Here is a 15818-nt window from a genome sequence, read left to right as displayed (position 1 = left end):
AGTGACGACGGTGATAGGCACTGGGGAAGTTTCGACAATACCTGATCGCTTACGAATAAGAATTTAATTTCATGTGCCCATCATTATTAGTCGTAGTGCCCATAATTTTTTTACTACTTAGTACCTACTATGTTTGCATGGTAGTTTTCTCTTTAAATGTATAGGCGCTTGTTGTAGGTATACATACGGTCCATTTTGTTTACTAGAAAATATGCGGATTGTATATGAATTATTGTTTTAAATGAGTGACATTTTCATATCGAACTTAATTATTTAGTGTCAAATGGCTAAACGAAATATGTACGGCAGTACCATGGGTACTGAAACTAATTTGGAAGAGCACAACAAATACGAACTTCTCCAATAAGATACGATGAAAACTATTATGCACTCTTATGCACTACATCTACTTATATAATATTTATTTACATTTAGATATTCACCAATACCATGCGATGACTAGATAAAAGTATAAAATGTCTATATCATACGCAGTATCCACTTGGACAACCCTGGTGTCATGCTCAATCAATCAGAATGCAGTGATCGCCATATTGGTAGGACATGGCAGTTGTTATTTTCATACAAATTATATCATATTTCTACTCTGTTGATGACGTGCTCGACGTTTATAATGCAATGCACATCTTTTTGGAAATTCATCAATTTGGAAAACTGGACATACTAAATTTTCTAGTTATTTTTTAAAAATCGCTGTTCTTTATGAGTCTTCGATAAAGTCACATGTTTCGTTGTTACCAATCGGATCTCAATCACAAATTTTCACGTAATATATGATAGATGTTTGCCATATTTTGCAGGATATTACGTAATAAATAATAAGTCTGTGATCAACTATTTAAAAGGGCAATCACAATTTTCATACGTAGGAATTAAATTTTCTATAGTTATGAGAGTTTAACTATCTGAAAGTAAATGAAATATTTCACAGTAAGTTGCGAGGCAAATACTGTCTAATGATTTATACAAAAAAAAAACTTTTCTTTTGAAGTCTGATGATCGCACCGAATTAGGTGTTATTTAACTCGGCCCTTTTTCTGGATTATGTTAATCCCACCATTTATCTTACCTTCAGGTTCAGTAAAGAAGATTTTTTGCTCCAATACTTCAACCATTTCATAAAAACGGCACCTGATACTGACTTAAGTATCTTTATTTAAACTTAACGCATGATGCCATGGATACCTAAAATTTTGTGGATCAGGCTGTTAACATTGTATCATTGATTTTCCATCAAGATATTCAAGCTTCCTATGAGTTGAAAAAATACAAAATTGTACAATATAAACAAGTACTTAGGTACCTAGTACAAGGTACATTTATTAGTATTGACTAGATTTTTCCGAAACAATCGAATTAAAATCTTATGTACATTATTCAGCAGTTATTAAGCTACGAATAGAAACATTAATTTTGTAACTAAGAAATCAGTGGATAGAAATGAAACAAGTATGCTGGATAGAAATTAAATAGACAGGAATACATTATATTCCAGAATTAGCTATTTTTATACAATAAAGGGTTTACATACGTACAATACACACTTTCTTGTTGTGGAAATTATATCGGCCACAGCATTCAGAACTGTTCGGAAACAGAGACAAAAAATTAACTAACTCAACAAAAACATTTCGTAAAAATTGAGATGATTTGCCCATAAAAAGTAGTGAAATATAAGTATAAAAGCTAAACAGACAGATGTAAGAAAAATAAAAGCTAAAAGCATAAAAATATATGTAGGAAAGAAAAAAAGTCCATATGATGCCCACCCCTACCCCTTGAAGCAGTAAAAATTCAAACTTCCCAGTCAATGCAATCAAATCGTACCTACAACCATTAAAAACTGGTTTTTCTTTCCATACAAATTGCCCTAACTGAAAAACCAATAGGATAGATATGTATACTTTCAGTGGTCCTAGAAACTGGGAATTTGGTATGAAGGTAACTCTTATAAGCTATATATAGCATAACCCATAACAAAACTATGAAAATGGATAGATAGGTATACTGTCAGTGGTCCTAGAAACTGGGAATTTGGTATGAAGATAACTCTTATAAGCTATATATAGCATAACCCATAACAAAACTATGAAAATGGATAGATAGGTATACTGTCAGTGGTCCTAGAAACTGGGAATTTGGTATGAAGATAACTCTTATAAGCTATATATAGCATAACCCATAACAAAACTATGAAAATGGATAGATAGGTATACTGTCAGTGGTCCTAGAAACTGGGAATTTGGTATGAAGATAACTCTTATAAGCTATATATAGCATAACCCATAACAAAACTATGAAAATGGATAGATAGGTATACTGTCAGTGGTCCTAGAAACTGGGAATTTGGTATGAAGATAACTCTTATAAGCATATATAGCACAACCCATAACAAAACCATGAAAATCTATTTTTTTATGTGTTTCTGTCTGTCAATAACTATCTAAAATGACCCCACACTGGGAAATTTTATGGGTTGGTTAGAAACTTGTAGTAGTAAAAGGTCTAACTAGCTTGAAAAGATAGGTATTTCCTATCAATTCATATAAAATTAATATATATTTAAAAGGGAGAAACGATAAGTATACATACAGTAGCGGCCGGAATTTGTAACATTGAAAATACTTCGGCTGCCTCGCAGCGCCGTTTCTACAAAAGTATAAAAGAAGTCCTTTTACCCAATTAGTGATTGAAAAGATCTGTGGAGGAGGTGGTCACTTCGTGAATAGTAATAAGCTTATTTTATACGAATAAATCTCTGCCGCTGAGACCGTAATCTTACAACTGAACATGGTTTCGGAATTGTCCATGGTAGAGGAATAATTGAACTCTGTAAAGAAACAAATAAAAAATAGTGTCTCCTTTTGGTGTTTATTTCATGTGCGGGTGATAATTAACGTAAGTAGAGTACACAGGTGATAATAACCGTCTTAAAGGTATTACTCTAGGTGTAGATAATAATATTATACTAGCTTTTGCCCGCGATTTCGTCTGCGTAGATTTCAATATTTACACAATACTCCATAGTACAATCGAACCTTTAGTCGAACCATTTGTTTCAGGGCCATCGTGAAGAACCGTTTAGGTTAGGTTAGGTTACTTTCATATAAATCCTGAAATATTTATAGTTTCAGAAATATTAAACAGTTGGGAAATGTTTTTGCAGGTGGTAGGACCTTGTGCAAGGTCCGCCTGGATTGCTACCACCATCTTGCTCGCTAATCCTGCCGTGAAGCAGCAGTGCTTGCACTGTTGTGTTTCGGCGTGGAGAGTAAGACAGCCGGTGAAATTACTGGCACTTGAGGTATCCCATCTTAGGCCTCTAGGTTGGCAACGCATCTGCAATACCCCTGGTGCTGCAGGTGTTTATGGGCGGTGGTGATCTCTTACCATCAGGAGACCTACTTGCTCGTTTGCCATCCAGTCGAATAAAAAAAAATTAAAAGGTGCGAATTTAATCAGGTTACCAAACATTTTTCGCCGAAACATTAGTAAACCTTTTGAGTCCTGACCTTAGTTTGCATCAAAGTCCAGCTGTTCTCACGTGATGCGCGGTCAAATAAACGATAAACAGACAAAAATTCTAAAAACTGTTGGAACGTGTTCTGTTATCCCCAGCCAACTTCTTTTCGGATATCTACCATGTACAGACTTTCGACTCTCTTCAGCTTTATTATATGTACTAGAATTTACCCGCAGCTTTGCACGCGTAAACTATTCGATCTGGTAGTTACAATTGAAATTCCGGGATTTTACAAAATTCCCGTGGGAAATACCAAAATTTATATCGTATTCTTCATTGAGGTGTTGTGTTAAGAAGAACTATCCCGTGGGAATATTGGTATAAAAGTAGCCTATGTGTTATTTCAGACATCCAGCTATCTACATACATACATTGTCAACCACTGTATATTTTTAAATAAACACATTTTCATTTTCATTTTCATACCAAATTTCATGACTCTAAGCCCAGCGGTAGTTATTTCCAGATTTTTTCCCTACCCCGTGGGTATATCGGGATAAAAAGTAGTCTATGTGTTATTCCAGATGTCCAGCTATCTACGTACCAAATTTCATCCAATTCCGTCCAGCCATTTTAGCGTGAAGGAGTAACAAACATACACACACATACAAACTTTTGCGTTAATAATATAAAGTAAACACATCCTACTAATATTATAAATGTGAAAGTTTGTGAGTGAGTAAGTGAGTATGTATGTTTGTTACTTCTTCACGCTGAAACGGCTGGATTGATTTAGATGAAATTTGGCAAAAAGTTAGTTTATAACCTGGATTAACACATAGGATACTTATTATCCCGATATTCCCACGGGATAGGAATAAAATCTCTAAATAACAACCGCTGAATTTAGAGTCATGAAATTTGGTATGTAGGTAACTGGACGTCTGGAATACCACATAGGTTACTTTTTATCCCGATGATCCCACGGGATAGGGATAAAATCTCGAAATAACAACCGCTAGGTTAGAGTCGTAAAATTTGGCATGGGTGTTTTAATTTAACGTCAATGAATACCTAATTAATTTATTGTCCGCTGTTCTAACTTTTTAACTTACTAACATTAACCTGACAAAGGAAAAATTACGACCAGCCAAAGAAGCCAGCGAAGTGAAGCGATGCGATGCGATGCGATGCGATGCGAAAGGATGCGATGCGATGCGATGCGATGCGATGCGATGCGATGCGATGCGAAGCGATGCGATGCGATGCGATGCGATGCGAAAGGATGCGATGCGATGCGATGCGATGCGAAGCGATACGATGCGAAGCGATGCGATGCGATGTGATGCGATGCGAAGCGATGCGATGCGATGCGATGCGATGCGATGCGATGCGATGCGATGCGATGCGATGCGATGCGATGCGATGCGATGCAATGCGATGCGATGCGAAGCGATGCGATGCGAAGCGAAGCGATGCGATGCGATGCGAAGCGATGCGATGCGATGCGATGCGAAGCGATGCGATGCGATGTGATGCGAAGCGATGCGATGCGATGTGATGCGAAGCGATGCGATGCGATGCGATGCGATGCGATGCGATGCGATGCGATGCGATGCGATGCGATGCGATGCGATGCGATGCGATGCGATGCGATGCGATGGATGGATGGATGGATGGATGGATGAAATATTTCCTCACATTGTTTGAGAAAAGCACTATACAAACCTCGGCCAGAACAGGGATTGCTGGACTCGTTTTATCCGGCCTCGTCTACGACTCGGCCGTCTACCCCGAACTCGTCCATCAATCCCTTACTTCATGGCCTCTGCAGTAATGTACTATTATTCCCCTAAGTGGCGGTCTCACGGCTTGGTCCAATGTCAGTTGTCGTAGTATTAGATAGTAGGATAGTAGGATTAAATGGTTTGATTGGCACCGTCATCATAAAAAAATGGGGTAGTAGGTAATGGATCTTCATACAACATTACTGCCCTGCCAATATAAATTCGAATATTATTATCGCCTGGATTTTCGAGAAGGCTGAATGAACGACTTTTAAGCCTTTTATTAGGGTAATGTTGGTACTCTTACTAAGCAAGTGTAGGTAGTATTTAGGTATCAAAAGGTACACATTCATCAAAAGTGCCTGCGGATATTTTTTATCCCTCGACAGTTTTAAACATTTCACAAAACATCAAAGTTGACTAGGGATAATGAGTAGGTAGGTATGCGAAGACTTTGTTGGCGTGTGTATTTTTGTAAGCTCTAGCCCGACTTGCATTTTGTCAGTTTTTTTAGGGTTCCGGAGCCAAAATGGCAAAAACGGAACCCTTATAGTTTCGCCATGTCTGTCTGTCTGTCTGTCTGTCCGTCGCGGCTTTGCTCAGGACTATCAATGCTAGAAAGCTGTAATTTTGCACGGATATATATGTAAACTATGCCGACAAAATGGTACACCAAAAAATTCAAAAAAAAATTTTTTTAGGGTACCTCCCATAGACGTAAAGTGGCGGTGATTTTTTTTCTCATCCAACCCTATTATAGTGCGGGGTATAGTTGGATTAGTCTTTTAAAACCATCAGGGGTTTGCTATAACGATTTTTCGATTCAGTGATTTTTTTGCGAAATATTCAACTTTAAAGTGCAAATTTTCATTAAAATCGAGCGTCCCCTCCCCCCCTCTAAAATCTAAACCGGTGGGTGGAAAAATTTGAAAAAATTAAGGATGGTAGTAAGTAGCATGATTATGAGTAAATAGCAGCCTAAGGTATAAAATATACCTAAACTTGGAAGATTCCGTATAAAATACGAAATCCTTAAAAAAATATTACTTAATTTTTTCGTAATGGCTACGGAACCCTATTTTGGGCGTGTCCGACACGCTCTTGGCCGGTTTATTTTTATAAGAGTTGTGTCTTGAGATTGTTTGTCAATAGTATCAACTTCTTCACTATAATCGTTATTTTTTTTCCTATTATTTAGCAGTTGCCCGCGACTCCATTCGCGTAGAATTCGTTTTTCGCTATCCCGCGGGAACCACTTATGCAATTTTCTGGGATAAAAACTATCCTATGTACTTTCCCGGGACTCACACTATCTAAAACGGTATCGGTATACCGAATTTCATCTAAATCGGTTCAGCGGCTTAGACGTGAAAAGGTAACAAACAAACATACTTATAAACTTTCGCATTATAATATTAATGGGATGAATATCGCAAAAGCAATAACGATAACGAGTCATGCTTTAAATATGGCGCTAAAGTATAAGACCGTTTTAGCAACTCGGATAGATTTTTTAAAGTAAACCTTAATTTTTTTAGGTATAACTAGAGCTATTTTCAGTAATTTATTTATGTACTTATATGTGAAGAGTTCCTTCTGCTCATGATCCTTGACCTCTACATATTTATGTAAAATGTTCTGGATACGATAACAAAATGCTGGTCATTATACCGGTCAGAGGTGACGATGTTATTTCTGATTTAATCCGTCGTAGGTACTAAGCGGAAGGAATAACAGGAATTAGAGTTAGGTAGTTGTGGGAGTTGTGATCTGACCTACGTGCTTTTGCCTCGCGCGCGACGTCTTCTCGTAATCCGATTTTCCGACTTCTTTTAGGACGACTTTGTAATGCTTACCTAATTTTCACCTTTTTCAGCTTGGTAGGTACTATTAAAGGTAAACCCTATTATTGAAGTCTCCTTTCGCTTTTTAGTACATAACCCAATGAATCAAATTTCACTTTGAACTGAGGCATCACGAAGATACACCATTTAATTGATGACGAGAAAAATTGATGTAGCTAAAATTATTTATTTAGACTATATCTATGATGATAAGGACGGAGATGCATGTTTTGAATGTTATTGTCATTTACCTAGCATAATGTCCTACTAATATTGTAAATTAGCTGTTGCCTATAACTCTGTCTGCGAAGAATTCGTTTTTCGCTATCCCACAGGAACTGTACGGCATAGAACTATATATATTGTTAGCCTAAAATAATAAAGTTATCTTAAATCGGCTCAGCGGTTTAAGCATGAAGACAGACGTGAGATGAAATAGTTAATTTAGTTTGTGACGATGTTTGATACTCAATCGTGCAATAACGTCCTTACCGATTTTCATGAAATTTGGCCTTATACTACGAAGTGCAAAATCCGAACTTCGTGTCTTGCCATCCCGCTGACGCTAATATTATTTAATACGAGAGTGAGAGGGGTGGTATCATACGAACTTCGATTTTCGAATTTCGTAGAAGCCCCCCTGGTATGTAAATAGTTAAAAGTCCCGGCAAAAGACTTAAGAAAACTTAATGAATATAAAAATGAACTTTTGTAATGTAACCTTAGCACGTTAAATTACAACCGCTTAGATTAGTGACTTTAAATTCGGCGTGGGTTTTTTATGCAACATTAATGAAATTCACGAAATAATTTTTGAGAATTCCCTCGGGTATGGGGCATATTACGCATATTAGGCAAAGTTCTGCGCAGGGGGCGACACTAGCACATAATGTAAACCGCCATGACAACGTCAGTTCTGTTTTTATATTTTGTCGCCATGATGGATCATGACCAATAGTTATTTGTGTCACAAGGGAGCAAAATGGTGTATTTACGGCGAGGGCGTACATTGAATCCAGAATGTAGCGAAGGATTCTACAATAGAATCCTGAGCGTAGCGAGGGATTCTAAAGTAGAATCCTGAGCGTAATGAGGGATTCAAGTGTTAACGCCCAAGATGAAAATAATTTTGCTCCCGAGCGGCTCATACAACTTTTCACACCGAGCATTAAGAAACTTGAAGAAAAAAAATCTGAATATAATTAAAAAAACAACCAGCATAGAAAATGGCGTGGCTTTACAATTAGGTATCAACTTCAAAAAATGGCATTTGCAATAAAACACTTAGAAAGCCTTGAACAGAAAAGTTGCACTTTGCTCCCTCTCGACAGGGAGAAAAAATTACTTTTCTGAAGGAGAGGTGTGAAAAGGGTATTAATACCTACAGAAATCATGACATATTGATTAGTAACAAAATAAATGTTATTTACATCGATAGTAACGATAGAGTTATATTTCCAAAAAAATAATTGTAATAATATGGTATTAGCATCCTACGGACATTTAAGATGCTCAAAAAACATAAACCATAAGCATATGGTATGTGCTAGTGCTGCACTCTGACGGCATAAAATTGCAGTAATATTCCCTATTCTTACATTAAATTCAATTTCTGGCCCTAATGTTTTACGCTTGGGAAGCTAGGGCCCAATGTTTGAATACAAACTTTTATTTTTCAGTAACTCGTAGAAGCAATACTAGGTACTATACAGGAAGGTATGAGGCATGGAAACTCCTACAAAAAGTTTCATCATGCTTTTAATTGTCATTCTGGCATACATCTTTATTTTCCGTCACTTGTCTATAGCACAAGTACTTACTTTGTGTTATGACATCGACATTCAGATCATCCCATCCACATCCACACCGTGAATAAAATCTGATTTCCGACATTAATTCATAACACCATGCAACCACAACAGCTTTACGCTTATAAAAAATAATTAACGACAGTTCAAATTTAGGATAAAGATGGTAAGCATAAACAGAAATATGATTCATACCTTACCTACCTAAAATTAATCAGTTACCTCAACCGACGATAGGTTACTGTATTATTTGATTCATCAAATTCTTAGATTTTATTATTAAATATTATTAAATAGATGCCTTGATTAATTAGAATAAACATGTGGACAAGAACGTGATTTATCTATGCCATCGTCTCTTTAACATTTTACTCATCGAATTTGTTGCTGATGGCGCCAACATTATTTTTTCATAAATATGTCTATATACTAGCTATTGCCCGCGACTCCGTCTGCAAAGAATTCATTTATCGCCATCCCACGGGAACTATGCAATTTTCAAGGATAAAAACTACCCTATATCATTCCCTGGGCCTCCGACTAACTTCTAATTTAATATAATCGGTGGGTGCAGCGGTTTAAGTGTGTGAAGAGGTAACAGACAGACAGAGTTATTTTCGCATTTATTCGATAAAGATATTGGAACTGGCAAGGAAGTCTCGTCAATATCATGGGATGTGACGCGCACCGTCTATACGTGATGCGTCGAATTACCATTTTAATTGTGGCACGCCAAACCGTTTTGGGCTCGCTTGCACACGCCTAGCGGTGACAGGCGTCCAACCCTCTGGAAAATGTACGCCGGACGCTGACAGTTAATCGCCTGTACGACGGGCTTTTAATAGGATATTATAAATCGGAATATTCGATAAATTGGATGGACGGTGTTGTGGGTAATACCTTGGTTGACGCGAAAACTTGACGGCTCAAATGGTTCATGGTTTTGAATACAAATTAAAGAAAGCTGCAAACAGATCTAGATAAAAAGCTTACAGTACTCAGGTAAATTATATAGTATAAAGTAAAGTAATACTTTATACTATATAATATAATAGGTAAGGTATTAACCTACTTACCTACTTCTAGTACCAATATTTAGTCACCCGCATTTTTTATTCATAAACGTTATATTATTTTTAGCTTCACCTCGTATATTTATTTATTTATTTCAAGTCTTACAATATCCAGAGATATAGGTTATATGACAATGCAAGTTTAAAATAAAGCTTGCATTATTTTTTTTATACAAAAAGTTCTTTTTAACCCTCGACGCAAAAAGAGGGGTGTAATAAGTTTGACCGCTTTGTGTGTCTTTCTGTCTGTCTGTGGCACTGTAGCTCTTAAACGGGTGGACCGATTTGAATTCGTTTTTAGGGTTTCGTAGGTTAGCTTAGGTTTGCTAAGACGATTTTTCAATTCAGTGATTTTTTTTAACTATACCTAACTATAAATGAAATATTCAACTTTAACCCTTTGACCATTATTTTTTTAAAGCAATGAATCGAGAACTTTAACGATACGCACAGCATGAATGATTTTTTTTATGATTTTTGAGAAAGAGAAATGTATATATTATTGCAGGGTTTCCGAATTATGAGACGGCAATATGTTTGCCGCTATCAGCCAAGGGCATTAAGTGACAAGACCGTCATGTCAGTTTGCCGGGGGAACTACGGGTGGCACGACGTATCTAAAATAAATAAATTAAAAACCAATAGATGATTCCGTTGTCATTTCTAACTAACACGGCTAATTCAGCAATAAAGGTAAAAGGCAAATTTGAAGTATTGAATTAAGCTATTGCTCCATATATAAATCAATAACAATTGTAGCCTAACCCACCCTTTCCTTTAATAAACACCAGACACTTAACGGATAGTGGCAAATATATTGCAGTCTTCATTTTTTTAAATTATCAAATAACAGATTTTTTTTCTTTAAACTTTATATCGCCAATCTTGTCTCTGAAAGTAGAGAATTGTGACTATCGGATAAATCCAGCAAACAAAATTTTATTTACAAACATTTTTGTTCAATTGTAAGGAATAGTTAAAAATCTAAGTTCAGGCCTAAGAATCATCATTTAACATGGGTTGGAATAACGTTTATCTGCTATTCTTTTTTTCGTAAATTGGTACGATCGAGTATGTTCTCTTATGCGAACCAAAAGTTATATTAACTAACAACACGTTCATTGAGAAAAAAATAAAATATCTGAGTCTTATGACGGCAAATATCTTGCCGTTACCCACTAAAGGGTTAAAGTGCAAAATTTCATGAAAATCGAGCGTCCCCCCTTTAAAATCTAAACCGGTGGGTGGAATTTTTTTTAAAAATTCACGATAGTAGTAAGTTTATGAAAATTTCAAGGAAAACTATGACTGCTAAGTTTGCTTGAGAATAAATAGTAGTTTAAGAGTAAATAGCAGCCTAAGGTTTAAAATATACATAAAACTTGGAAGATTCCGTATAAAATACGAAATCCTTAGAAAAATATTACTTTGTTTTTTTCGTAATGGCTAAGAAACCCTATTTTGGGCCTTTGGGCTCTTGGCCAGTTTTTTATTTGAAATTATGTTTTCTAGCGATGGTTCTTAGACATGTTTCATCAAAATCGGTTGAGTAGTTTTTGAGATATTGAACTTTTAAGTAACAAAGCCGGGGTTTTTTTCTTACCAGGCGTCGCCATCGCCAGATTAAGGTTATTTATGTAGTTACTTAGTGATAAATAGGCATTATTTTTATGTAAATTTTTGTGGTAATTTTGAAACTAAGTACTCGACCTTAGGTATTTGACTCTACTTTTTATCCTAGAAAAGCGCAAATTTACAGCTACTGTTAATATTCTAATAAATTTGGGTTTGTTGCTATTTTAAAACAAAACACTTATCTTAATAATTTAGAATACCTGCAGAACTCCTTTTAGTAAGAGTTTAATTATTGTTAAAGGGCCCTTTAATGTGGTCGACGGTCAAGAGTAGCGAGCGCAGCGAGGTAGCGTGCTTGCTGGAGTAATTCCCAAAAATGTAAAGAGTACATTTTTGAGAAGGGACCCTTATTTACACCTACGAAGTGGCGAAATAAAAACAATACGAATGCGTAGCGTAATATTGACGAAAGCTAATTTCAATTCCAGGTTTAAACTTCGAGCTTCAAATATGCCCTATAACTATAACTTATTTAGTAGACACGCACCGGCTATCAAACTGACGGTGGGCACGGATGGCAACGGCAAGTGTAACTTGGAACTGGACTTGGTACTTTACACCATAGGCACCTTCTGCGTGGTCCTGATCATCTACGTCGTCACCAGAGGCTGGAAGGGTTACACGGCTCCGGAAGAAGTGGACTTGGGACCGGTGCAAGTTCCGTTCGACCGCACGCCAACAAACATAATTCACTACTGATCTCAATATTGTATATTTCATTACTTTCACAGTAAATTCGACTATAAAAAGATTTAATAATTTACTTAGTATTGTGATACCGCGCTAAGACGGGTTGAGACAGTTACGACACTCGGCGCTCCCACAAAATATGGCTTGCGTACCCGCCTGGTACGACATTGTACAGTCATGGCTTAATTTGCAGATATATAGTATTTTTATTCTTTATACTTTATATCTAAATACTTTAAATATTACATCTAAATAAACTTTATCCAAACGATCTCATTTTTTCCATTATTTCATCATAACCAAAACTCAAGTCTGCAAAAAAAGCCGTATGGTAGATGTCTGAGCGATGCGCGCTGGACGAAGCAATACCTAGGAGACGTCCATTCTGCACCAGCAAGTCCCCCGCTCGAACCACACAGCGGCCTACATCTTTCACGCAAATGACTTTGGTTGTATCCACTCTCTGGATCATCGGTTGTGGTAGGGAACAGTTGCCTTTTCCGTCCAAACTTACTGGCAACTTGGTCAGCGATCTTACAGTGTTCAGCAACGGCCGGCCAATTATGTAGGCGGGATGCTCCCATTTCAAACTCAAACCTATGTTTATGCCAGTGCCACATGCAGCTAAACTTTCGGAACTCACAATTATTATTAGTTTTTTAGCGACGAGACCTCCGTGTTTTATACTTGAAGTACGTTTCACGTTTACAGAAAATCCTTTCTTGCAGCGTGGACTAGAAATAATAATGTGTTAATGATTAACTGATTCGGTCTTCATTTATTTATAGACAGAAAAGTTAACTTACTACGTACTCAAATGAGCTTCCTAAAAATAGAAAAATTGGCCCAGCTTTAACGCATACTTGATTTGCGAGCACTGTCGAGAAACTTAACACAGCGCCTACGCACAGCAGTTCCTTCGAAGCCACGGAGTGAATTCTTGCGACGAAGCGATACTCATCCCTTTTTACCAAGTGACAGCTGTTTTCAACTTTATTAAAAAACTCTTTAGGGTGAAAACCCCGATAATGCAATACAAAATTATTGACCATGCAAACTGCTATGACAGCAGAAATGACTACTAATAATGTTACTATTCCAATTTTACTGTTTTTTGATCGATCGTCCCACGGTCTGTTGACAAAATTATATTCAAATGAAATTTCTTCTCCGAATCCGTCGTATATCTTATTATTATGATTTTTATCCATTTTATTAAGAAATAAACTGATCAACGGTCGGTTTGTATTCGCAGACCATCTAGATACACGATGACGGCTGACGGGCATAGAGAAAGAAAATGTTGAAGTGCCTATAAATTGCCTATTTTCCAAGTCGGGTGTCTCATAAGAGACAATTGGGCTCCATAGAGTTCGCAGCGAATATTCCATTTGGCTGCAATCATCCTGTGATTTCATGCCTGATGCAAAATAGCAACGCATTTCAACGCCCTTTGTCTCGGCGTGAGCGAAATTGCCAGCTTCCGCCAATCCGCGAGGTCTGTCGTGGAACTTATTTGTATTAAGCTACATAATTTTTACTATGACTTGGTACAAATTGTTAATAGCATAGAAACAATATATGTAGGTACAATACTTGCTACTACCCATAGGTATTTAGTTGTACTGTTTCTTCGCACTTTCGATATTTCAGGGTTCCATGCCACAGTTAACAGAAACGGAACCCTTATAGGATCACTTTGTTGCCAGTCTACTTGCCTATAGGGTATTTCTAGTTGTTCCTAGAAACTTGAAATTTGGTATGAAGGTAGTTCTTATGGTGTACTGCCTTTTCGGCGAAATATGTTTCGCCAAATTTCACTTAGCAACCAACCTTTCGCCAAAGTTTCATTTGGCAAACTAATATTTGGCATAACTTTACTACACATTTTTTTTATTTCGCAACATTTTTACATTGCAAAATTTTACTTCATCACACATTTATGTGGCAAATAATTATGTAGCAAATGATTGGCTTAGGCAAATAACAAATTGTAAAATAACATTTGGGCAATTTTTTACATTGCAAAGTTATACTTCAATTTGATTTGTGCGAGCGAGCGAAGCGAGCGAGCAAGACGGTTCGGAACAGAAGCGACTTGGATAGTTTAGGTTCAGAAGGCTAAGGCGGGAGCGAAGCGGAGCGTAGCTCCCGCCTTAGCCTTCGATGTTAGGTTTTTTTTTTATAGCAGCCAGGATAAATGACACTAGAAAAGTAGGTTGGATGCCATTCAATAAGTTGCTAAATTAAGGTATGCCAATCAATACATTTGACGAAAACATAAATGACATCTTAAAAAAATTCCAGGTCATAATTTGCATAATAATAATTTATCGAATCATTAGTTGGGAAATGATATCAGTGCGAAACGTTGAGTTGGGAAATAACATTTCGCCTAAATAAAAATATGGGATAAATAGTTTGGGAGTTAATAATTAGCTAAATAATTTTCGCCGATACATTAGTAAACCAGTTCTTATATCACAAGTCTCAAAATCTTTATTTTTTATGTTTGTCTGTCCATGTTAGTAACCATCTGAAACCTTTCTAAAACTTTGCTAACACTCGATATTCTTACAAGTATGTATGTAAGTATACCTACAAATAACGGCATGGTCAGTGCGCGAGTCCATCTCGCACTTGGCCGTTTGTTTTAATTAGTCTTTGAAGTTATTTAGGTTAACTCACAAACTGAAACTTTAATACATGTTTAGTAATTGAGTAATTAGTTCGCGGTCACACTTGGAACCTGATAAAGTTTTTCTACTTAAGTACTTAGTTGGATTTGCTGACATGGACATGCACTGTTTCCAGGTGTAAGATTCTTAAAAAAACAATTGATCCGAGTGTAATACAGTGTAGTTCGTTTAGTACGACTTCGCATTTAACAACCAACCGTTTTTAGCGACGTAAGTATAGGCATATGTTTGATTTTAATATGAGCCACCCTGAAAGTACATCCGTTCGTTTAGTACGGCGTCCAGTTAGTACGACGTAATATATCACCGGTCAAGCACCGGTCCCTTAGCCATCGCTATAACCGGATTTTACTGTAATGTGGAAACTGACTTGTATTCATATGTGAGTTTATAGCCAGCACGGTCTATGAGAACTTTATCAAGGGCGTCGCCAACCGATCGGGGGAAGTTGGTGGTTGATACGTATATGGATAATTTGAAAATAATTGTAGGTACAATCAAAAGCAGTCAGAATGTCTAAGAGGGGGGGGGGGCTTGGCAACGCTCTTGAAGCTTCTCACCCTGTCGCAGTTTCTTGTAAGGTTTCCTATCAAAATCATCAATCAGCAAGGTACGCAGCGTCAAATAAATGGAAGCGGCCTAGGGCTCAGATACGTCGACAACACTGCACATCATTAAGACGCTGTCAACACCAAAATGCCCTTGAGGATTTGGGATTTTAGCTCCGCCTACTTGCTCCCAGCGCTATTCATAAGTGAGCGGCGAGAAGCAACAACAGACAGGACATCGTTAAAAAAA

The 15818-nt window shown here is 37.0% G+C and overlaps 1 protein-coding gene and 1 long non-coding RNA gene across 2 annotated transcripts; one reads left to right on the top strand and one right to left on the bottom strand.

Annotated features, from left to right (window-relative positions):
• Nucleotides 1-12643: 12643 nt before the first annotated feature.
• On the bottom strand, nucleotides 12644-13557 carry LOC141440960 (uncharacterized; the record flags this gene model as incomplete). Its single annotated transcript, XM_074105558.1, has 2 exons — nucleotides 13135-13557; nucleotides 12644-13055 (listed from the first exon to the last, which is right to left on the bottom strand). Coding segments are annotated over exons 1-2 (810 nt in total), but the record flags the coding sequence as incomplete, so codon positions are not given.
• Nucleotides 13558-14103: 546 nt separating this feature from the next.
• On the top strand, nucleotides 14104-14581 carry LOC141438748 (uncharacterized). The gene is made up of 2 exons (XR_012452506.1): nucleotides 14104-14432; nucleotides 14482-14581. It is a non-coding gene; the product is annotated as an uncharacterized lncRNA (long non-coding RNA).
• Nucleotides 14582-15818: the final 1237 nt, after the last annotated feature.

The sequence above is a fragment of the Choristoneura fumiferana genome, chromosome Z (assembly GCF_025370935.1).
Source record: "Choristoneura fumiferana chromosome Z, NRCan_CFum_1, whole genome shotgun sequence".
In the NCBI taxonomy this organism is placed as follows: domain Eukaryota; kingdom Metazoa; phylum Arthropoda; class Insecta; order Lepidoptera; family Tortricidae; genus Choristoneura; species Choristoneura fumiferana.
This window is presented reverse-complemented; position numbering and strand designations above follow the sequence as displayed.